Below are 25,574 nucleotides of genomic sequence, written 5' to 3'. Positions count from 1 at the left end.
CGCTGCCCTGAAGCTACACTCTTCCTGTGGGGAGTCATACTACACTTGCTGCACATACCACCTGCTTCAGCGGACCGCTCCGCAGCGGCGGTTACCGATAACCGCAATCCACAGGTGGAGTAGTCGGACTATATATAACCTATACACATAGACTACCCCTTTGGTTTGACCGCCCTGGGTCAAGGACCGGGCCGCCGCCACGGTGACTACAACCCCCAGCATCTAAAAAAGGCCCGGCTCCGGGTACCCCCACGGCCCAGGGGGGGCGTCATATACATCCAGTGATCACTGCAAAGTCAATGATGATTTAATATAAAGTTCTAAGTTGATGTAAAGAATATAAAGAAACTGATGAGCTTTTCTCTTTTTAGTTCTCCTCGTCCTCACGATGGATGTGACCAGTGGACAGATCAGTATCCAGCCGATCCCTCAGTATCTGGTTATTAATGGATCTGTCACTCTGAGCCTTACTGGGATTACTGACAAACTCGAGCTTGTCACCTGGTATAAAGGGCTAAATAAAACTCCTTCATATCAGATCCTGAATTATATTCCTCCTATTAGTCCCCCATTAGTTCCTGGATTTCTGTACAATGATCGATTCTCTGCTTTTAATTACGGATCATTACACATCAAAGGTCTTCGTCTCACAGATGAGGGGAATTATATAGTGGCTGTACAGACGATGACATCAGGACAGGATGTATATGTGACCCTGACCATCTATGGTGAGTATCGCTTTCTACTCCCTTCTTTATGTTTGTTCCAAGCTTACACTGCGCCTCATGTATGAGAACTGCCTCACGGAAAAGTGTCCTAATTACACATCACAGCCAATCAGATGTCAGCTTCTATTTCCTAACCTGCACTGGAGGAATGAATCGTGGACTCTGATTGGTTGCGGAGGGAAACTCTTCACACAGGAAGCTCCATTATATATCTGACATCAGAATAGTTTCCCTCTAGATAAGAATCTAGATATAATAGAAACAGTGATAGATGCTTTCTATAGTCATTATTAGTGTTGAGCGAGCATGCTCAACACTGCTCGGTACTCGCCCGAGCACCACGCTACTCGGGATGTTCGGCGAGCACCGAGCATTTCCGGGTTACTCGGGCGGGAGCTCGGGTCTCCGCCCTGCATGTTTGGCGCTCTTTACAGAGCCAATGAACATGCAGGGATTGCCAGCCAGTCACTGTAATGCCGCAGCCATGTTGTTTGTGGGCACTACAGTGATTGGCTGGCCGCACAGCGTCACCTCGAGTATTTAAAACCGGTCGCCGCCATCTTGGACACAGACGCTCCGGATTAGACAGTGTAGGGACAGCGCTGCTGAGCTAGGGAGAGATTTATACTGCGAAATAGGTAGTGTAGGGTCTTCAAAGCCTGCCAAATCAAACAAACAGTCCTTCTCAGGTCTAATATCCATCCCAGATATCAGGCAGGCAGGCTGTATAGGAGACGCAGTGGTTATAACAGCAAATGCTGCATTACAGTCCTGTGTGCTCCTGTTTCTGAAATTGCTGGACTTAGCTGCAGGTCTCGGGGGCCAGTAAAAATCCTTTTTTTTTCATCTAAATCCTCTTTTTTTTTTCCTCCTACACACTGTACAAATACCCGTCTTATTAACCTATTGGTGTCCCTCCCCCCACAAAAAAAAAAGTGTGTTTCTGATTTTTCAGACACAAATATATCTGTTGAAAAGAGTCTGGTATAGGCCATAGAAACAGAAGTGTGGTTTTGCAGTTCCACGGGTAAAATCTCTGTAGTACCCAGTTTTGGGCCTTTGGTATCTAAAAAAAACAGTTTGAGTGTGTCGCTCACTGATCAGCCGCAAATCTATATATTTAAAAAAGTCTGATATATACACCAGTAAATTAAAACTGTGGTTTTGCTGTTCCACGGTAAAAAATCTCTATTATCCTGCTTTTCGCATTTTTTGCAGTAAAAAAAAACAGTAGTGTCTCCTGAGTGTTCTGACACAAAAATATATCTGTTGAAAATAGTCTGGTGTACGCCTGACAAATCCCAGTGTGGTTTTGCAGTTCTAAGGGTAAAATCTCTGTAGTATCCAGTTTTGGGCCTTTGGTATCTAAAAAAAAATGTTTGAGTGTGTTGCTCACTGTTCAGCCGCAAATCTATATGTTTTAAAAAGTGTGGTATACACCAGTAAACAATAACTGTGGTTTTGCCATTCCACGGTAAAAAATCTCTATTATTCAGGTTTTGGTATTTTTTACGTAAGGAAAAATAGTAATAGATTCTCCCTGATTGTTCTGATTGTTTAAAAGAGTCAGGTGTAGGCCAGAGAAATCGAACTGTGGTTTTCCTCTTCCACGGTTCTAATCTACTTTATATTACCCTTTTTCCATTGATAGTGCGAGTGTAAGCTATTTTACTTCGTTTACAATGGGCAAGGAACGTGGCAAGGGACGTGGAACTGGACTTTCTGGTGATGGTGCGTGCAGAGGACGGGGCCATGGCCAAGGCGAAAATGTGCCACAACCAACAGCCACATCTTCTCGCTCCCACTTCTTGACCGAATTACTAGGGAAGCACAGAACACCAGTATTGCGAACTGATCAGTGTGAACAGGTTATTAATTGGATACCAGATAATACTTCCAGTTACCTGGGCACCATCACCTCTAGTCTGTCTTCCACACGGTCAACTCTTAGTAGCCGTGAGTCTCGACCGCATACTCCTCCTCACCCTGATGCTCCTTCCTCCCACCATGCCGAGTGTCGTCAGACAGCAAGTGATCCCACACTTGGACACTCTGAAGAGCTGTTCACTGGTCTATTTATTTGGGCCCCTCGCCTGATACGCTTGAAGTGGTGGAAGAGGAGATCCCATGTTGCGATGCCCAAATATTTGAACAGCCACGGCCACAGGAAGTCGACGCTGGCAATTTGTCATAAGAGGTGGACGATGACGAGACACAATTGCCAGGAAGTGAGGAGGAGCATCGTGGTGCGCAAGTGGAAGTGGAGGAGGTAGTGGATGATCTAGTAACTGACCCAACGTGGCAGGAGGACATGCAGAGTGAGGCCAGCAGCACACAGGGGGAGGGAGGCAGAGTACCCCAACAGGCAGGAAGAAGCAGTGTGGTGGCCGCAGACAGAAGGCGGGCAACCGTTCTCCGTAACACCAACACGAGGGACGTTGCCAGTACAAGCGGTAGGTCTTCCAGAGTCTGGAATATTTTTAAAGACTCTGCTGATAACCCCGAAAAGGCCATTTGTACCACCTGCCATGCCAGCATCAGCAGGGGTGACAAAACTTCCAGCCTGACCACCACCAGCATGATCAGGCACATGGCAGCAAAGCACCCGACTTTGTGGGGCGAACCCCAGGGTCCACGACCAGTGTCAGCGGGTGTCACCACTGCTTCTTCCACTGTTGTGCGTGCAATAGAACCCCCTGTTGTGTGTGCAAGGCAATCCCCTGTCCATACTGCATGTCTTCACTTGTTATGGCAGTTTCTCAAGAAACAGCATCAACGTCCACGTCCATGTCCCACCGCAGCGTTCAATTGTCCATATCCCAGACCTTTGAACGAAAGCGGAAATTCGCAGCTAACGCCCCACAGGCCACAGTCCTAAATTCGCACATTTCACGACTGCTTGTGTTGGAAATGCTGCCTTTTAGGCTGGTGGAGACGGAATCCTTCCGCAACCTTATGGCGGTGGCCGTCCCTCGGTACTCGGTCCCCAGCCGACACTATTTTGCCCGGTCTGCCATCCCCGCACTACACAAGCACGTGTCCCAAAACATCTGCCGTGCCCTCAACAACGCAGTTACTGGGAGAGTCCACCTGACAAGGGACACGTGGACAAGTGCTTGTGGCCAGGGATGGTACATCTCCCTGACGGCACACTGGGTATGTGGGGGTCGTGATGACATTCCACTCGTCCTCCAGTCACTCCAAATTCAAACTATGAGCATGGGTCAACCATTCAAAGAATGAGTCAGACAACAAGCTGGTTCAAGCTCAGAGCATGCTCAGAAGGCTACTACAGACAACGTCCTCAGCAATGTTCTGAATTTATTTTTTACATGCACAAATCTAAATACACTACATAATGGGAGGGGAAAGAGGTTGTCCGGAGCGGGGTAAGCCATGAAAGTCCAATGTCTGGCCACTCCTGATTGGTCCACATCTCCTTATCTCAGTCTCTGGGCAGATATTGCAGCCGTCAGCTTATAATCTTGTTTCGTTTCTCTGAAATAAGTCTTGGCAACACTGGAACTGTCTTAGTTTAAGTTTCGATTTGAGTATTACGTAGCAAGGAAAGCTTATTGTTATATGACACAAAATGGTGGTTAGTACATTAGCAAAAAAGCGTATAAAAATTACAAAAAATATAAAAGTTACAAATATATATATTCTCTTTTACCCCGACAGGTAAACATAGTGGAAGCCGGGACCCAGTCGGACCTTGGGACGGAACACATCCTCCCCACACCGAGGATTGCGGGCCCTATGTCAGTCAGAGTGGCCCCCACAGTGTACAGCTCCTGCGCATCATCCTCCTCCTCCTCCTCATGTTCAGCCTCCATCTCAGATATCACCATATCAGTTACAAGCTGGAAGCACTGCAGTACTGCCTCCGCCAAGTGGCAACAGGCTGTGCTGAAACTCATAAGCTTAGGTGATAAACCTCACACTGCTTGTGAGTTGTGGACAGCAGTGAAAGAGCAGGCAGATCTGTGGCTAAGACCGCTGAACCTACATCCAGGCATGGTCATGTGTGACAATGGCCGTAACCTGGTGGCGGCTCTGAGGCGAGGCGAGATCACACACGTACCATGCCTGGCTCATGTGCTTAACCTCGTGGTTCAGCGGTTTCTTAAATCGTACCCGGAGTTGCCAGATCTTCTCGTCAAAGTACGCCGCCTGTCAGCTCATTTTTGCAAGTCGGCTACAGCTTCCGCCGCCCTTGCTGTGTTGCAGCAGCGTTTGCAGCTTCCAGCACACCGACTGGTGTGTGATGTCCGCACACGTTGGAACTCTACTCTCCACATGTTGCAAAGGATTTGTGAGCAGAAGAGAGCAGTTGTGGAGTACCAGCTGCAACAAGGCCATCGATATTCAGGTCAGGCTCCACACATAAGACCTCATGAGTGGACCTGGATGTCTGACATATGTACCATCCTGACAAACTTTGAGGAGGCCACCAAGATGGTGAGTGGCGATGACGCCCTCATTAGTGTCAGCCTCCCACTTGTCTGTCTTTTGCAACGCTCTCTGCAGAGAATTAAAGAGGAGGCATTGCAGCCAGAGTATGATGAGATGGATCAAGAAGCCATAGTGGGCGATTACACACAGCCCAGCCTCATCTCATCCCAACGTGCATTGGGGGACAATGAGGGAGAGGAGGAGGAGGAGGAGGAGGAGGAAGAACAGGAGCTGTTATCATGCGCTGTAGACTGTAGTACCTGTACAAGTGTCATACCGTCGGTTCAGCGTGGGTGGACTGAGGACAGGGGGGAGGAGGAGGAGGAGGAGAGCATGGTCAGTCGTCATCTTAGTGAGGACACGGAAATCTTGCCCGTTACCAGTCTGGCACGCATGGCTGACTTTATGTTACGCTGCCTTAACCGTGACCCTCGCGTTGTCAAAATGTTGGGTGACAGTCATTACTGGTTGGTGACACTTGTAGACCCCCGCTACAAGGAGAACTTTCACTCTCTTATTCCTGAGGTGGAGAGGTCTACAAAAATGGGCCAGTACCAGAAGGCCCTTGCTGCAGAACTGTTAAAAAAATTCCCATCTGAACAAGCTAGCGGCAGAGGTCACAGTTCGTTGACCAACCAAAGAGTACAAGCGAGAGAGAGGCAACTCCAATCCAGCAGAGGCAGGGGAACACTGTCAACGTTCTGGGACAGTTTTCTCAGACCCTCCCTTCGGACAGACCCTGAGGCGCGGGGTACTCTCACAAGGAGTGGAAAGTTTCAAAAGATGGTGAGGGAGTACCTTGCTGACCGTACCAGCGTCCTCCGTGATTCCTCTGTGCCTTTTAATTATTGGGTATCCTAGCTGGACACTTGGAATGAACTCGCTCTGTACGTCTTGGAGGTCCTGGCCTGCCCTGCCGCTAGCGTGTTATCGGAGCATGTTTTTAGTGCCGCTGGGGAAATTATAACTGATAAGTGCACTCGCCTGTCAACTGACAATGCTGACAAGCTGACCCTTATCAAAATGAACAAGGGCTGGATTGGGCCAAACTTCTCATCACCACCAAATGACCGTGGTCCGTGTTGCCATTATTGAAAGCTCCTCCGTCCTTATTTTTGTCAGCTGTTGCTTGGAACGCATAAACAAAGACTGTGGGAGACCCACTCCCCAATAATGGGAATAATATTTTTAAGATGCTGTACTGCATGGCTCTTGTAAGGGGCATTGCAAGTTCCTCCGTCCTAATTTTTGGCAGCTTTTGCTTGGAAGGCATAGGCAAAGACTATGGGAGACCCACTCCCCAATAATGGGAATAATATTTTTAAGATGCTGTACTGTATGGCTCTTGTAAGGGGCATTAAAAGCGTCTTGTTATACCACTCTGACCTCCACGTCTCTTCTGAGGAGCATTAAAACCATCTTGTTATACCATTCTGACCTCCACGTCTCTTCTGAGGGGCATTAAAAGCGTCTTGTTATATCACTCTGACCTCCACGTCTCTTGTAATGGGCATTAAAAGGATCTTGCTATACCACTCTGACCTACACGTCTCTTTTAAGGGGCATTAAAAGCGTCTTGTTATACCACTCTGACCTCCACGTCTCTTGTAAGGGGCATTAAAAGCATCTTGTTATACCACTCTGACCTCCACGTCTCTTCTGAGGGGCATTAAAAGCATCTTGTTATACCACTCTGACGTCCATGTCTCTTGCAAGGGGCATTAAAACCGTCTTGTTCAGCTACTGGGACCTCCACGAGTCTTCGAATGGGCATTGTATTTCCTCCTAATTTTTTGAAGCTTTTGCTTGGAAGGCATAAGCAAATACTATGGGAGACCCACTCCCGAATAATGGGCCTTATGTTTGTAATATGGTGTACTGCATGGCTCTTGTAAGGGGCATTGCAAGTTGCTCCATCCTAATTTTTGGAAGTTTTTGCTTGGAAGGCATAAGCAAATACTATAGGATACCCACTCCCCAATAATGGGACTTATGTTTGTAATATGCTGTACGGCATGGCTCTTGTAAGGGGCATTGCAAGTTGCTCCATCCTAATTTTTGGAAGCTTTTGCTTGGAAGGCATAAGCAAATACTATGGGAGACCCACTCCCCAATAATGAGAATAATGTTTGTAATATGCTGTACTGCATGGCTCTTGTAAGGGGCATTGCAAGTTGCTCCGTCCTAATTTTTGGAAGCTTTTGCTTGGAAGGCATAAGCAAATACTTTGGGAGACCCACTCCCCAATAATGGGACTTATGTTTGTAATATGCTGTACTGCATGGCTCTTGTAAGGGGCATTGCAAGTTGCTCCGTCCTAATTTTTGGCAGCTTTTGCTTGGAAGGCATAAGCAAATACTATGGGAGACCCACTCCCCAATAATGGGACTTATGTTTGTAATATGCTGTACTGCATGGCTCTTGTAAGGGGCATTGCAAGTTGCTCCGTCCTAATTTTTGGAAGCTTTTGCTTGGAAGGCATAAGCAAATACTATGGGAGACCCACTCTCCAATAATGGGAATAATATTTTTAAGATGCTGTACTGTATGGCTCTTGTAAGGGGCATTAAAAGCGTCTTGTTAAGCTACTGTGAGCTCCACGTCTTTTCCAAGGGGCATTCAAACCTTCTTGTTAAGCTATTGGGACCTCCACGTCTTTTCCGAGGGGCATTAAAACCGTCTTGTTAAGCTACTGCGACCTCCACCACTTTTCCGAGGGGCATTATAACCGTCTTGGTAAGCTACTGTGACCTCCACGTCTCTTCCAAGGGGCATTCAAACCGTCTTGTTAAGCTGCTGGGACCTCCACATCTTTTCCAAGAGGAATTAAAACCATCTTGTTAAGCTACTGTGACCTCCACGTCTCTTCAAAGGGGCATTAAAAACATCTTCTTAAGCCACTCTGAACTCCACAGCTCTTCCAATGGGCATTGAAATGTTGTTTTTAATTACCTCTAACCTCCACGACTCTTCCAACGGGCATTGCATTTCCTCCTAATTTTAGTCAGCTTTTGCTTTTCAATGCAAAGGCGAAAACTAAGGGAGACCAACTCCCCAATAATGGGTAGAGGTTTTTAGTACGCTGTAATCCACGTCTGTTTCAAGGGGCATTGCAGTTCCTCATAATTTTTGGAAAGCCTTCCATTCACTGCTTAGGCTAACAGTGTACAGGAGACCCAGTTGCTATAAATGGAAAAAACGGTTTAGTTAAGGCCCTCTGACCTCCATGTCATTTCCAAGGGCCATTGGAGTGCCTCAAAATTTTTGGTAGGCATTGCATTCACTGTATGCCCTATAACTGTGTAGCCGAACCGCTCCTTTTGTTACAGAAACATATCCTACAAGACATATGTGGTTGACTGGCCTGATATTGATGTGAATGGTCCCTGATCCTCCTGCTCTTTCTCCTTTGCCACTACCTCATCCATCATTTATCACTTGAAGCTTTGTTTTAACGGGAGTCATAGAACTGGAATAGTAGCAGGAAAACATCCAGCAATCCTCGGAGGAGGTAGGATATGCGCCAAAACGCTGAACTCCTCAGGCCTTGCCGCTACTACATACATGCGCTTGCATTCCAAGAAAGCAAAGCAGATGCTAACTTGTATCATCATCATCATGGTCCTCACGTTGGCACTCTCAACTCCCCTGATGGAGAAGCCAGGCCCACCGGAGGAGTCTGGTTCTCTGGTGGGCTCGTCTAATGCTGCCCTAAAGCAGGCCGGGCTAAGAAAAGTATGTGGGGGGATGTTCCAAGGAGAAATAGGTGTGGCTGGGGACCGTTTATGGACACCCGTCTGCCCCCAGGCGGCTGGGGATCGTGTGTGGACACCCGGCCGCGGGGCGGCTGGGGACCGAGTATGGACAACCGGCCGCCCCCTGGCGGCTGGGGACCGAGTGTGGACACCCGGCCGCAGGGCGGCTGGGGACCGAGTATGGACAACCGGCCGCCCCCTGGCGGCTGGGGACCGAGTGTGGACACCCGGCCGCCGGGCGGCTGGGGACTGAGGGACTGAGTATGGATTCCAGGCCGCCAACACAGCCATGACGTGGTGGCCAGATTCCGCCTCCACATGCCTAAAAGGCCCAATTTCAAGTGCAAGCAAGCAAGCAGTATGGTATTGCAGCCTGGGGGTGGGTGGGTGGCAGGCTGCATACTTGCGCTTGCATTGCAAGGAATGGGAGAGGTACAATTGAACACTGCCCTGGGACAAGGACTTGAACCTGGATAGTTGCAAGTCTGCAACGACAGGTGCAGGGTGGGAGGCATCTTCGTATGTACCATGAACAGGGGTTTGGCATGCACACACTACAGCGGAATAGGCTGTCCTTCCCACTAAATGCACTGGGGAGGGCACAGGTAATGTTTTGGTATACACGCTTAATCTTATGTATAAGGCACACCAGGACAAATAGGGGCGGCTGGGGACTGAGTATGGATACCTCGCTGCCGAAGCAGCCATGAGGTAGTGGCCAGCTTCGGCCTCCTCTAAACTAAAAGGCCCCATTTCAAGTGCAAGCTAGCAGTATGGCATTGCAGCCTGGGGGTGGGTGGGTGGCAGGCTGCACACTTATGCTTGCATTAACAGAAAACAAAGCAGATGCTAACTTCTATCATCATCATCATGCTCCTCACCTTGGCACTCTCAACTCCCCTGATGGAGAAGCCAGGGCCCACCAGAGGAGTCTGGTTCTCTGGTGGTCTCGTCCAATGCTGCCCTAAAGCAGGCCAGGCTAAGAAAAGTGTGTGGGGGGAAGTTGACAGGAGAAATAGGGGCGGCTGGGGACCGTTTATGGACACCCGGTTGCCCCCCCAGGCGGCTGGGGACCGTGTGTGGACACCCGGCCACGGGGCGGCTGGGGACCGAGTATGGACACCCGGCCGCCCCCTGGTCGCTGGGGACCGAGTGTGGACACCCGGCCGCCGGGCGGCTGGGGACTGAGTATGGATTACAGGCCACCAACGCAACCATGACGTGGAGGCCAGATTCCGCCTCCACATGCCTAAAAGGCCCAATTTCAAGTGCAAGCAAGCAGTATGGTATTGCAGCCTGGGGGTGGGTGGTTGGCTGCATATTTGCGCTTGCATTGCAAGGAATGGGGGAGGTACAATTGAACAGTGCCCTGGGACAAGAACTTGCATGGGCATAGTTGCAAGTCTGCATCTTCTGATGCGGCAAGGATGACTTCTGATGGGCACACTTTTAGGCAGTGACCTGGGTGTCAGAGATGCTTCCAGGGGTCTTCCCCATGCTGTTCCCATGTCTTTTCAGCACTGTATGCATGTGTCACACAGCACATGGCCAGATAAGGTTGTAAAATGTTAAAATTACATTTCCCGGTGAATGCATTTCTCACGGTTGAAAGCAATGCAAGAGTGCAAAAACGCATAAAAAATGCTACTTGTGAACATAGCCCAAGGTGTGGAGGAGTATTTTTTTGGGGGGGTTATTTATTTTACCTTATACACAATTCTTTACCCTGAAAAGGAAGTTCCTTAACATATTTAACAGGAAAGCAGTTTCAGTTTCGTTTTTGAGCGTTTTATTGTGAGCCCTTAAAAGTGGCTTAATACCTCTGACCACGTTGTTGACAGCAGTGACCTGGGGGTCAGAAATGCTTCCTGGGGCGATCCCCATGCTGTCCCCATGTCATTTGAACACTGTCACTATCGTTTTGGGCACTTGTTAGGCTTTTAAAAGACTGCCGGGGGTGCCGCGCCAAAAATGCTCGGGTCTCCCATAGACTAACATTGGGCTCGTTGCTCGGGTCGAGCACCCGAGTATCACGGCGAGCTCGGCCTGAGCTTCGAGCACCCAAGCATTTTAGTGCTCGATCAACACTAGTCATTATCATTGTCTTCTGCACTCGCTGGAGCTGATGTACCTGATCCTAACAGCCAGGACTTGGATATACCATTGCCTGTACAATTATGCACCATTAGTGATTACTCCCATGATTGCTGATATCTGGTGTTACCATCAGGATTGCAGATATTTAGAGCCTTTTAGACAGTGCAGTTATTAATACAACCATACAGTGACGTTATTAATACAGCCATACAGTGAAGTTATTAATACAACCATACAGTGACGTTATTAATACAGCCATACAGTGTAGCTATTAATACAACCATACTGTGTAGTTATTAATACGGCCATACAGTGCAGTTATTAATACAGCTATACAGTGTAGCTATTAATACAACCATACAGTGTATTTATTAATACAGCCATACAGTGTGGTTATTAATACAGCCATACAGTGTAGCTATTAATACAACCATACAGTGTAGTTATTAATGCAGCCATATAGTGTAGCTATTACAACCATACAGTGTAGTTATTAATACAGCCATACAGTGCAGTTATTAATACAGCCATACAGTGTAGTTATTCATACAGCCATAAAGTGCAGTTATTAATACAGCCATACAGTGTAGCTATTAATACAACCATACAGTGTAGTTATTAATACGGCCATACAGTGCAGTTATTAATACAGCCATACAGTGTAGTTATTAATACAGCCATACAGTGTAGCTATTAATACAACCATACAGTGTAGTTATTAATACAGCCATACAGTGTAGCTATTAATACAACCATACAGTGTAGTTATTAATACAGCCATACAGTGTAGCTATTAATACAACCATACAGTGTAGTTATTAATACAGCCATACAGTGCAGTTATTAATACTGCCATACAGTGTAGCTATTAATACAACCATACAGTGTAGTTATTAATACTGCCATACAGTGTAGCTATTAATGCAACCATACAGTGTAGTTATTAATACAGCCATACAGTGTAGTTATTAATACAGCCATAAAGTGCAGTTATTAATACAGCCATACAGTGTAGTTATTAATACAGCCATACAGTGTAGCTATTAGTACAACCATACAGTGTAGTTATTAGTACAGCCATACAGTGTAGTTATTAATACAGCCATACAGTGCAGTTATTAATACAGCCATACAGCGTAGTTAGCAGCAAGCAGTGACTTTAATAAAAATAAAATACAACTTTTGATGAATAATTCTAATAACATAGTGATAAACCCCAGCACACCGTAAGAAGAACCAGGTACAAACAACCTAAAACCAAAGTACAGAGAATGGTGTGAATCTGCACCAACATCACACGGGTGCTGGGTAAAAATGAGTCATATAAACTGTGCCAGTAGTAAGTATAAGTATAGTCCGTGGAAATCAGTGGGCAGCAGATGAGGTAAATAGGGAATTCTAACTATCCCTGTCGTGCCCAGTGCAGTAGCTTCTGTCCTTACAAGGGCAGTACCCAAGTGTGGCCCTAACCCTTGTGGCCCCAAAAGAAAAAATCCCTCCCGACGCGTTCCTACCTCAATTATGAGGAGTGATCAGAGGAGTGTACAAGTAACGGGAGAAAAAAATAAATAAAGAAATTAATAGGTATAGAAAAGAAGGGGGCGCTATAGGGTTCTGTAGTGACAGTTCTGCCCTGTCCGGTGCTCCAGAGCGCTGATCACCTGCAAAAAATATGGTAAGGAACGTAATTATTCCTGAGAGATCTGTTTCTCTTTAAATAGACTGAATATTGATATAATCTACAGCAGAGTGGACCATTAATTTTCTCGAGGCGCCATGTGAGAGACCGTGACTGTTGTGGAGGCCGAGCCAATGGGTTGAAATTAATTCTGCTTAATATTAATATTAACATATTAATTATAATTATTTATATTAGTGACGCGCCCCTGGGCCTGTGCTGAGTAGCGTTGCGCACGCGGGGGCCTACCCGGAGCCGGATCTGAGAGGGGTAGTAGTTTCGTGGCGGTGACCCGGTCCGTGCCCAGGGAGTCAAACTGAGCGGCAGTATTTAGCAGTAGATGTTAGAATGTTCGACTACGCCACCCGTTGAATGCGGTCATGAGACCACCGCTGCAGGGCAGACCGCTGAGGCCGGTGATACGGTTGTGCAGCGGGGATGGTATAACCCCCAACGGGAGGGGTATGGCCTCAGTGCAGCGGACGTGGATGATGAAACACTCGGAGACGGTGCGGTGTAGTTCAGGGTCTTTACTGGTGGCAAAGGTAGACCCTCCCGGAGTACTGGCTAGCGATCGGGGCCTGGTCAGTCCGCGAGCAGATGGGATCTCCCCTGGCCAGGCGGAGTTGTAGGCCTCCCCAACTAATCGTACTCTTCTGGCTACCTTGCTAGAGGCTGGTAAAAGTAGCCCACGTCCCTGAGTGTACCGTGTGGTGCTCACCCGTATGGCCGGTGACTCGGGGCCTTTTGGTAGCTTCCGCTCCACGTCGCGGTGCTGGTCCCTTGCGTGTGACCGTGCCTTCGGGTTTCGTGGTCAGAGGATCTGAAATCCCCTGCCGGGCGGTTTCTGCTGTGGGGTAAGGATTAGTCCCCACAGCCTCGGACTCCGGGTCCGGTAAGAACTCTTCAATCAGGGCGAGCTCTACAGCTTCCAGCCCCTGATCTCTTTTTAGCACTGCTCCCACTGAGCTCCTGATCTTTCTTTTTCCTAAAGCTGCTCCACTCCAGACCAGACTGTGTCTCTGTCTGTGTTCTCTGCTCTTTTTCCCTAACCCTGCCTCAGCCCCAGCTTTATATAGGGGAAGTTCTTCCCCTCCCAGGACTGGGCAGGAGGTGTGGCATGCATAGGATGTCTGACCAGGAAACCTCCCACCTGCTCACAGACGTAATATTGCTACTACTGTGGGAACCAGACCCCTGGGGTGCCACATTCCCCCCTAGTGAAATTTAGTACTCCGGGACTAAACATATTTTTGTAAAACATAACAAGTAAAAACAGAAACAGTACAATAAAGAAAAACACATTAGGATGGTCACGGCATGTCCGCAACCGGGTGCAGTCTTTGAAGAAAACAAAGGTGTCCATTTCACCAAGAGACAGGGAGCCGTAACCAGGTAGGGGTCTGTCCTGCCCCGAGTCCTTAACAGTCTTTAGTCCATTCTCGGGTTACGCTCCAAACATATGTACAAAGGATTCCGGATAATCCATAAACGACACCTATAAACTAACTAGAAATACACAATTATTTACAGGCAACAATAAACAGGTAAATACAAATAAAGCAGTCTAAACACTTAGATCCTCCAACGTACGGGTAACTGGCCTCTAGTGGCTCTAGTGGACCTACGGAGCTGACTGACTGGTCCTGAGCTACGGGGTGTAGGAGCTGTCAAAGATAAACTGGGCAGCTGTCTACGGGCTCTTTGGCTCACTAGGGGTACGGCAGGCTCACTATAAGCAGAGGGTTGATCCTCCTGGTCTGCTTGTGTGGGGTCTCCTGCCTCCTGGACCGGCTGCTCTTCCAGCTCTACCTGTTTCTCCGTAGGTACTTGAGATGCTGGTTGGAGGAAGGTGAGGACGGGTACCACAACTGCGCCATTGACTTGAGTCCAAGACCGAGGGAAGTCTCCGAGCACAGTACTAACCATATCTTCCCTTTCCTCTGCGGGTCGAGGGTCTTCTTGTTCTTCTTCAGGGCTTCGTAGCTGTTCGGGACACTTCTTCAGGTGATCTCGGGATACAATGGCTGTGGTTTCTCCTCCATCCTTACTGATTATGCAGACTTTCGGGTTCTCATGGCTTGAGGGCAGTATGGTGTACGGGTCCTTCTCCCACTGGTCGTCCAACTTGTGGAGGCGTCTCTTCCTCTTCAAGACCTGCTCTCCAGGTACCAGGGGAACAGCGGGAGCATACTGGTTGTAAGTCTTCTCCTGTCTTTCTCTAGCTTGACAGAGACTTCGCTCCACGCTCTCCTGTACTTTCCGGTACTGCTGCTGCCTTTCTGTGTCCCAGTCTGCTTCTGGTGAAGTGTCCTCGGGTGTCAGGACTCCCATCTCCAGATCAACAGGAAGCTTACCAGGTCTTGCTCTCATTAGGTAAGCCGGGGTACAGTTGGTAGAACCTACCGGGATGTGGTTGTATAGGTCCACCAGATCAGGCAGTTTCTCAGGCCACAGACTGCGTTCCTCCAGGGGCAATGTTTTCAGAAGATCTATCTCCACCTGGTTCATTTTCTCGCAGAGCCCATTGGTTTGCGGATGATAGGGTGTTGTTCTTATCTTCCGGCAGCCATACAGAGTACAGAACTCCTGGAAGACTTCCGCTTCAAAGGCAGGTCCCTGGTCCGTCAGCACCTGCTCCGGGTATCCGTGTGGACGGCAGAAGTGCTGCTGGAAGGCTCTAGCTGCTGTTTGAGCCGTTAAGTCCTTGACCGGGACCACCACCAGGAACCGGGAGTAATGATCTACGATTGTGAGGGCGTAGACATACCCAGATCTGCTTGGAGCCAGTTTCACATGGTCCAGGGCTACCAGTTCCAGTGGCTGTCGGGTGATGATGGGCTGCAAGGGAGTCTTCTGGCTGGCACGGTCCTTCCTTCTTAGGTGGCACGGTCCACAGTCTCTGCACCACCTCTCGATGGTTCCCCTCATGCCTACCCAGTGGAACCGCCCACGCAGCAGGAACTCCAGCTTCTTCCTCCCGAAGTGCCCAGCTCCGTCGTGGTATGCCTCCAGTACCATAGCCGCGTCTCTTTTTGGCACCACTACTTGCCAGATCAGTTCATGCGTCCGGGAGTTAACCATTCTGCGGCACAACTTCCCCTTGTAAAGGAACAGTCGACTCTTCTCAGCCCACAGTTGCTTGGTCTCTTCCGGAGCGTCTGGGTCAAGGCGGGCATCTGGCTGAGTCAGTATCTCCTTCACCAGTCGGACGGCGGGGTCACTGTCTTGCGTTTCCGCCCAGTTGTGATGAGGTAAGGGGTTGAACGTAGCGGATTGCTTACCCCTTACATGGTGGGAATACTGGATAGTCCCATGACGGTGGAACGCGGGGAGTTCAACTTCTTCCAATTCCTCTGGATCTTCCCCTACGTCCGGTAGGTTTGGCATTCTGGACAAGGCATCCGCGTTGGTATTGGAGCGTCCTGCCCAGTATTTGATTGTGAACTCAAAGTTGGACAGGCGGGCCATCCATCTCTGCTCCAGGGCACCGAGTCTTGCTGTGTCCAGGTGTGTCAACGGGTTGTTATCCGTGTACACGGTGAACCGGGAAGAGGCGAGGTAGTGCTTAAAGCGTTCGGTGACTGCCCACACCACTGCCAGGAATTCTAACTTGAATGAGCTGTAATTCTCAGGGTTTCTTTCGGTGGGTCGCAGTTTTCGGCTGGCGTAAGAAATTACTCGTTCTTTCCTCTGCTGGATCTGGGCCAGTACGGCTCCTAGCCCGATGTTACTTGCGTCGGTGTAGAGGATAAAGGGCTGGCTGTAATCCGGGTACGCCAGGATTTCATCCCCCGTGAGGGCCATCTTCAGCTGGCGGAAGGACTCTTCTTCCAGCTTCTCCCATCTGAAGGGCGGCTTCTGGTTCTTGGCCTTCCTGGACTGGCCTATCAGGAGGTCCTGCATAGGAGCTGCCTTTTTGGTGAAACCGGGAATGAATCTTCGGTAGTAGCCTACCAACCCGAGGAACTGCCGCACTTCCTTTACGCTGGAGGGGCTTGGCCATTCCTTAATTGCGGTGATCTTATCAGGGTCGGGAGCCACTCCGTCAGCACTCACCACGTGTCCCAGGTACTGCACCTTTGGTTTCAGGAGGTGACACTTGGAGGGTTTCACCTTTAGGCCGTAGTTTGCCAGGGCTTCGAACACTTCTGCCAGGTGTTTCAGGTGGTCCTCGTAGGTCTTGGAGTAGACGATGACATCGTCCAGGTATAACAGGACCGTCTCGAAGTTTCGGTGTCCCAGACAGCATTCCATCAACCGTTGGAAGGTTCCTGGTGCGTTGCAGAGTCCGAACGGCATGCAGGTAAACTCGCTAAGTCCCATCGGGGTGGTGAATGCGGTCTTCTCCCGGTCCGCCTCTGCTACAGGAACCTGCCAGTACCCGCTAGTGAGATCCAAAGTAGAGAAGAAGTTAGCAGATTTTAAAGCAGCCAAAGACTCCTCTATCCTTGGTAAGGGGTACGCATCTTTGTGTGTGATACGGTTGATTTTCCGATAATCTACACACATTCTCATAGTGTTGTCTTTCTTTTTAACCAAGACTAGTGGAGCTGCCCAGGGGCTACAGCTATCCCTGATTACCCCAGCCTCCTTCATGTCTCTAAGCATCCCCTTGGCGTGTTGGTAGTGTGCAGGGGGTACGGGTCGGTATCTCTCCTTTATGGGAGGATGGTCTCCCGTGGGGATGTGGTGTTCTACCCCCTTTACTCGCCCGAAGTCTAACGGGTGTTTACTAAACACTCTCTCGTACTCTTGAACCACCCGATAGACTCCCTGTTTCTGGTGTGAGGGAGTGGAGTCAGTACCCAAATGTAGTTGCTGACACCAGTCCTCTATTGTTTTCTTAGAGCCGTTACCTTCCTCTGGTTGAGATGGAGGCAAGGGTTCCACGGACTGTACAGAATTCTGGTTTATGGTGAACAATTTAGCTAGCGTGGCATACCGGGGCAGGTGTACTTCTCTCTTCCCGATGTTTATTATGCGAACGGGCACCCTCCCATGGCGTACATCAACCACCCCCCGTGCTGTCAAAATGGTGGGCCTACTGTCTGAGTAGACGGGTTCTACCATTGCTTGGTAGTCTCTACCTCTTAGACCAATAGCTGCCCGGCACCAAATCATCATTTCACTTTTTGGGGGCATGGCAATAGGGAAAGGGTCACACATTCTCACGCTTCCAATCTCACCGCCGGAGAGTTCAACCTGTTGCCGTCGCATCAGTGCCCGGATCTCTTTTTGGAGCACTCGCTGCTGGCCGGAGCTGGCGTTCTTGGCAACCTGCTGTAAAATGAAAATCACCTCTGCAAGACAATTTTCAATCACATTAGTTCCTAGCGTTATCTTTGGGTGACTCTCGCGCTTGTCAATGTCTACAATGATCAGTCCCTGTGCTGCCAGTTCGACTCTACCGATTTTAGTGGTCATCTCTTTGAATCCGATCTGTGGCACGGGTTGACCATTGCTGGCGATGATACTCAAGTCGTCGTCAGGGTAGCGGGTTACATCCGAGTCATTCCAGTACTGCTTGAAGAGCACGTACGGGATGGTGGTGACCTGTGACCCGGTGTCAAGTAGGGCACTCATAGGAATGCCATCCAGTACCACAGGCAAGACTGGACGTCCTCCCACATATTTGTCACGCCAGTTCGATGGGCCTGGTGATCTTATTCCTGGGGGTTGGCCCTCTACCCCAGGTTGTGCCAGTTTAAAGGACAGTACCTTGCCATATGTCCGGGTTGATTGCAGCGGCGGCAGATGGATTGTCCGTCCTCGTTGTATCGGTCGCTGGGTCTTCCTCTGGCCGGTGGGGTCCTCCTTGGTCGACGCCACGGGATGTCCTCCGGTCCGGATGCCAGCTGGATCTTCCCTGGAGCAGAAACCTGTAACGACTGCACAGTTCGGGTTAGCGCAGCAACGCTTTTAGCTAGCTCTTGGACCTGATGGTGCAGGTCTGGAGCCGGGTCATTGTTCAAAGCCTGCGCATCAGCCCCCACAGGCCCTGCCGACAAGGGCGCCGCCTCCTGGTGGTAAGCGGTAGTAGGGCGCCTGTGGGTCACAGCGCCACCCGGTGCCGGTTCTCGGAGCACCCGGATGGCTCTGTCCTTGAACTGTGCAAAGTCCAGATGAGGATCCTGTAAGGCCATTGCCCGCAACTGGGTTCGGTGGGCATTGCAATATAGTCCCTCTATAAATTGTTCGGTCAACAGCCTGTCCTCGTTTCCCACGCCGTCAGGGTCGGTCTGCTTAATGGCTCTCAGGGCCTCTTGTAGGTTTAGTGCATAGTCCCTTATATTCTCATGTGCTCGCTGTTTGCACCCGTAGAATCTAAGCCTAATCTCAGCTGAGGTGCGGGTATCAAAGGTGTCCTTCAGCCGGGTTAATATCCCTGCGACAGTCCTCCTCCCAGGTGGCCAGGACTTTACCTCCCTTTGGGCTGCCCCGGTTAGTTGGGCCACCAGGATGCTCACTTTTTGCTCTTCTGTGAGGGGGTACACCTGGAAGAGGCTATCCAGCTTTTCTCTAAAGTCATTCAGGGTATGTGACTCCCCTGAGTACTGGGGTAGCCAGGCTGCCCCCGGGATATAGGGCATAGTGAAAGGCATGACCGCAGCAGCGGTGGCGCTGGCGGTGGCTGCGGCAGTGAAGCTCTCCTCCGTATCCGACATCTTCCTCCCCCCTAGTGGACCGTGGCCTACCTTGCGATGATCCTCTTCCGTAGGCCGCGGCTCCGCAGTGGATCGTCAGGGTCGAGGACCTTCCGTCGCGCTCCTATGACGTCGGCGTCTGCTGGGCTCCTTCCAGGACCTTGCGCAACGTCCGGACGTGAGGCGGGGCTTCAGTTCTCGCGGGCTTTTCGGAGTCCACGCCCCTCTTCTTCCCGCGCGGCATCTTCAAGATGGCGTCCAACGGCGGGAAAACTCCACGGATGGCGGGAAGAAGGCAGAAGATGGCGTCCAACGGCGGGAAAACTCCACGGATGGCGGGAAGAAGGTAGAAGATGGCGTCGGATGGCGGGAATCTTCACCACAGGTAAGTTGAAAAGTCTCTTTTTCAGGCACGCAGTACCCGGTGGTTGCGGGCACGAAATCCTGCCGACTACGCCAAAGTTGACGCGCCCCTGGGCCTGTGCTGAGTAGCGTTGCGCACGCGGGGGCCTACCCGGAGCCGGATCTGAGAGGGGTAGTAGTTTCGTGGCGGTGACCCGGTCCGTGCCCAGGGAGTCAAACTGAGCGGCAGTATTTAGCAGTAGATGTTAGAATGTTCGACTACGCCACCCGTTGAATGCGGTCATGAGACCGCCGCTGCAGGGCAGACCGCTGAGGCCGGTGATACGGTTGTGCAGCGGGGATGGTATAACCCCCAACGGGAGGGGTATGGCCTCAGGGCAGCGGACATGGATGATGAAACACTCGGAGACGGTGCGGTGTAGTTCAGGGTCTTTACTGGTGGCAAAGGTAGACCCTCCCGGAGTACTGGCTAGCGATCGGGGCCTGGTCAGTCCGCGAGCAGATGGGATCTCCCCTGGCCAGGCGGAGTTGTAGGCCTCCCCAACTAATCGTACTCTTCTGGCTACCTTGCTAGAGGCTGGTAAAAGTAGCCCACGTCCCTGAGTGTACCGTGTGGTGCTCACCCGTATGGCCGGTGACTCGGGGCCTTTTGGTAGCTTCCGCTCCACGTCGCGGTGCTGGTCCCTTGCGTGTGACCGTACCTTCGGGTTTCTTGGCCAGAGGACCTGAAATCCCCTGCCGGGCGGTTTCTGCTGCGGGGTAAGGATTAGTCCCCACAGCCTCGGACTCCGGGTCCGGTAAGAACTCTTCAATCAGGGCGAGCTCTACAGCTTCCAGCCCCTGATCTCTTTTTAGCACTGCTCCCACTGAGCTCCTGATCTTTCTTTTTCCTAAAGCTGCTCCACTCCAGACCAGACTGTGTCTCTGTCTGTGTTCTCTGCTCTTTTTCCCTAACCCTGCCTCAGCCCCAGCTTTATATAGGGGAAGTTCTTCCCCTCCCAGGACTGGGCAGGAGGTGTGGCATGCATAGGATGTCTGACCAGGAAACCTCCCACCTGCTCACAGACGTAATATTGCTACTACTGTGGGAACCAGACCCCTGGGGTGCCACATTAGTATTAATTGTATTTCTTAATATTGAGCAGCAATAAGTATGCTTACAAACCCCAATATGTCGTATGAGCCCACACAGCCCCTCTATATACAGTATGAGCTTCCACATAGCACCTAAATACAGTATGAGCCCCCACATAGCCTCTCTATATACTGTACATTGTGAGTCCTCACATAATAGCCTTCTATATGGAGTATGAGCCCCCACATATTCTCCTATAAATAGTACAGTATGAGCACTCACATAGCCTCCTACATACAGTATGAGCCCTCATATAACCCCCTATATACAGTAAGAACCCTCATATAGCCTCCTATATACAGTATGAGCGCTCACATAGCCCTCTATATACAGATTGAGCCCTCACATAGCCCTCCTCTATACAACATGAGCTTCCAAATAGTCTCTATATACAATACTAGCTATTGAACCCGTTCTTCGCCCGGGTGGCAAGCATTTTTATTGGTATATGGTCTCCCATGCTGGTATGTGCTGCCCCCCTCCTGGTATTTGTGCTTCCCCCATCCTGGTATTTGTGCTGCCCCCATCCTGTCCTCCCATCCTATCCTAGTATGCATGGCACCCCTCATCCCTATCCTGGTATGCATGGCACCCCTCATCCCTATGCTGTATGCATGGCCCCTTCACCCCCAATCCTGGTATGCATGGCACCCCTCATCACTATCTTGGTATGCATGGCACCCCTCATCCCCATCCTGTATGCATGGCACCCTTCACCCCCAATCCTGGTATGCATGGCACCCCTCATCCCTATCTTGGTATGTATGGCACCCCTCATCCCTATTCTGGTATGCATGGCACCCCTCATCCCCATCCTGGTATGCATGGCACCCCTCACCCCCAATCCTGGTGTGCATGGCACCCCTCACCCCCAATCCTGGTATGCATGGCATCCCTCACCTCCAATCCTGGTATGCATGGTACCCCTCACCCCCAATCCTGGTATGCATGGCACCCCTCACCTAAAAACCTGGTATGCATGGCACCCCTCACCCCCAATCCTGGTATGCATGGCTCCCTCATACCCAATCCTGGTATGCATAGCCCCCTTAGCCTTTTCCTGGTATGCATGGGCCCCTCACCCCCATCCTGGTATGCATGGGCCCCTCACCCCCATCCTGGTATGCATGGCACTCCTCAACCCTATCCTGGTATGCATGGTACCCCATCCCTCATCCCTATCCTGGTATGTATGGTACCCCTCATCCTGGTATGCATGGTACCCCTCATACCTTTCCTGGTATACATGGTACCCCTCATCCCTATCCTAGTATGCATGGCCCCTCATCCGAATCCTGGTATGCATGCCCCCCCACATTCCTATCCTGGTATGCATTGTACCCCTCATCCCCAATCCTGGTATGCATGGCACCCATCATCCCCAATCCTGGTATGCATGGCACCCCTCATCCCAATCCTGGTATGCATAGCACCCCATCTCTCATCCTGGTATGCATGGCCCTCTCATCCCAAATTTGGTATACATGGCACCCCTCATCCCAATCCTGATATGTATTGCACCCCTCATCCCCCAATCCTGGTATGTATGGTACCCAATCCCTCATCCTGGCATGCATGGCACCAATCATCCCCCAATCCTGGTATGCATGGCACCCTATCCCTCATCCTGGTATGTATGGTACCCTTCATCCCTATGCTGGTATGTATGGTACCCCTCATCCTGATATGCATGGCACCCCATCCCTCATCCTGGTATGCATGGTACCACTCATCCCTATTCTGGCATGTATGGCACCCCACATCCCCCAATCCTGGTATGTATGGTCTCCTCATCCCCCAACCCTGGTATTCATGGTACCCTGCATCCCTATTCTGGTATGTATGGTACCCCTCATTATGGTATACATGGCACCCCTCATCACAATTCTGGTATGTATGGCCTCCTCATCCCAGAAACGTGGTATGCTTGGCTCCCTCATCCCCCAATCCTGGTATGCATGGCATCCCATCCCTTATCCTGGTATGCATGGTACCCCTCATCCATATTTTGGTATGCATGGTACCCCTCATCCCTATTCTGGTATGCATGGTACCACTCATCCTGGTATGCATGGTACCCCATCCTCCATCCTGGTATGCACGACACCCCTCAACCCTATTCTGGCATGCATGGGCCCCTCACCCCCATCCTGGTATGCATGGCACTCCTCAACCCTATCCTGGTATGCATGGTACCCTATCCCTCATCCCTATCCTGGTATGTATGGTACCCCTCATCCTGGTATGCATGGTACCCCTCATCCCTTTCCTGGTATCCATGGTACCCCTCATCCCTATCCTGGTATGCATGGCCCCTCATTGGAATCCTGGTATGCATGGCACCCATCATCTCCAATCCTGGTATGCATGGCACCCCACATCCCCAATCCTGGTATGCATGGCACCCCTCATCCCCAATCCTGGTATGCATGACACCCCTCATCTCAAATCCTGGTATGCATGGCACCCCTCATCCCAATCCTGGTATGCATGGCACCCCATCTCTCATCCTGGTATGCATGGCCCTCTCATCCCAAATTTGGTATACATGGCACCCCTCATCCCAATCCTGATATGCATTGCACCCTTCATCTCCCAATCCTGGTATGTATGGTACCCAATCCCTCATCCTGGCATGCATGGCACCAATCATCCCCCAATCCTGGTATGCATGGCACCCCATCCCTCATCCTAGTATGTATGGTACCCTTCATCCCTATCCTGGTATGTATGGTACCCCTCATCCTGATATGCATGGCACCCCATCCCTCATCCTGGTATGCATGGTACCCCTCATCCCTATTCTGGTATGTATGGCACCCCACATCCCCCAATCCTGGTATGTATGGTCTCCTCATCCCCCAAACCTGGTATTCATGGTACCCTGCATCCCTATTCTGGTATGTATGGTACCCCTCATTATGGTATACATGGCACCCCTCATCACAATTCTGGTATGTATGGCCTCCTCATCCCAGAAACCTGGTATGCATGGCTCCCTCATCCCCCAATCCTGGTATGCATGGCATCCCATCCCTTATCCTGGTATGCATGGTACCCCTCATCCATATTTTGGTATGCATGGTACCCCTCATCCCTATTCTGGTATGCATGGTACCACTCATCCTGGTATGCATGGTACCCCATCCCTCATCCTGGTATGCATGGCACCCCTCAACCCTATTCTGGTATGCATGGGCCCCTCACCCCCATCCTGGTATGCATGGCACTCCTCAACCCTATCCTGGTATGCATGGTACCCTATCCCTCATCCCTATCCTGGTATGTATGGTACCCCTCATCCTGGTATGCATGGTACCCCTCATCCCTTTCCTGGTATCCATGGTACCCCTCATCCCTATCCTGGTATGCATGGCCCCTCATTGGAATCCTGGTATGCATGGCACCCATCATCTCCAATCCTGGTATGCATGGCACCCCACATCCCCAATCCTGGTATGCATGGCACCCCTCATCCCAATCCTGGTATGCATGGCACCCCATCTCTCATCCTGGTATGCATGGCCCTCTCATCCCAAATTTGGTATACATGGCACCCCTCATCCCAATCCTGATATGTATTGCACCCTTCATCCCCCAATCCTGGAATGTATGGTACCCAATCCCTCATCCTGGCATGCATGGCACCAATCATCCCCCAATCCTGGTATGCATGGCACCCCATCCCTCATCCTGGTATGTATGGTTCTCTTCATCTCTATCCTGGTATGTATGGTACCCCTCATCCTGATATGCATGGCACCCCATCCCACATCCTGGTATGCATGTTACCCCTCATCCCTATTCTGGTATGTATGGCACCCCACATCCCCCAACCCTGGTATTCATGGTACCCTGCATCCCTATTCTGGTATGTATGGTACCCCTCATTCTGGTATACATGGCACCTCTCATCACAATTCTGGTATGTATGGCCACCTCATCCCAGAAACCTGGTATGCATGGCTCCCTCATCCACCAATCCTGGTATGCATGACATCCCATCCCTTATCCTGGTATGCATGGTACCCCTCATCCATATTCTGGTATGCATGGTACCCCTCATCCCTATTCTGGTATGCATGGTACCACTCATCCTGGTATGCATGGTGCCCCATTCTCCATCCTGGTATGCACGACACCCCTCAACCCTATTCTGGTATGCATGGGCCCCTCACCCCCATTCTGGTATGCATGGCACTCCTCAACCCTATCCTGGTATGCATGGTACCCCATCCCTCATCCCTATCCTGGTATGTATGGTACCCCTCATCCTGGTATCCATGGTACCCCTCATCCCCAATCCTGGTATGCATGTCACCCCTCATCCCCAATCCTGGTATGCATGACACCCCTCATCTCAAATCCTGGTATGCATGGCACCCCTCATTTCCAATCCTGGTATGCATGGCACCCCATCTCTCATCCTGGTATGCATGGCCCTCTCATCCCAAATTTGGTATACATGGCACCCCTCATCCCAATCCTGATATGCATTGCACCCTTCATCCCCCAATCCTGGTATGTATGGTACCCAATCCCTCATCCTGGCATGCATGGCACCAATCATCCCCCAATCCTGGTATGCATGGCACCCCATCCCTCATCCTAGTATGTATGGTACCCTTCATCCCTATCCTGGTATGTATGGTACCCCTCATCCTGATATGCATGGCACCCCATCCCTCATCCTGGTATGCATGGTACCCCTCATCC

The 25,574-nt window shown here is 50.5% G+C and overlaps 1 protein-coding gene across 1 annotated transcript in view; it reads left to right on the top strand.

The window, feature by feature from the left end:
• Positions 1–388: 388 nt before the first annotated feature.
• Positions 389–25,574, top strand: part of LOC141173082 (cell adhesion molecule CEACAM1-like) — a 108,447-nt gene continuing 83,261 nt past the window's right edge. Inside the window, exon 1 of the mRNA XM_073657725.1 lies at positions 389–728. Within this exon, the coding sequence (XP_073513826.1) occupies positions 389–728 (340 nt within the window). The remainder of the gene's footprint in view (positions 729–25,574) is intronic.

This window comes from Phyllobates terribilis, unplaced genomic scaffold, assembly GCF_046119375.1.
Source record: "Phyllobates terribilis strain yellow unplaced genomic scaffold, ASM4611937v1 Scaffold_12__6_contigs__length_324123572, whole genome shotgun sequence".
NCBI lineage: Eukaryota > Metazoa > Chordata > Amphibia > Anura > Dendrobatidae > Phyllobates > Phyllobates terribilis.
This window is presented reverse-complemented; position numbering and strand designations above follow the sequence as displayed.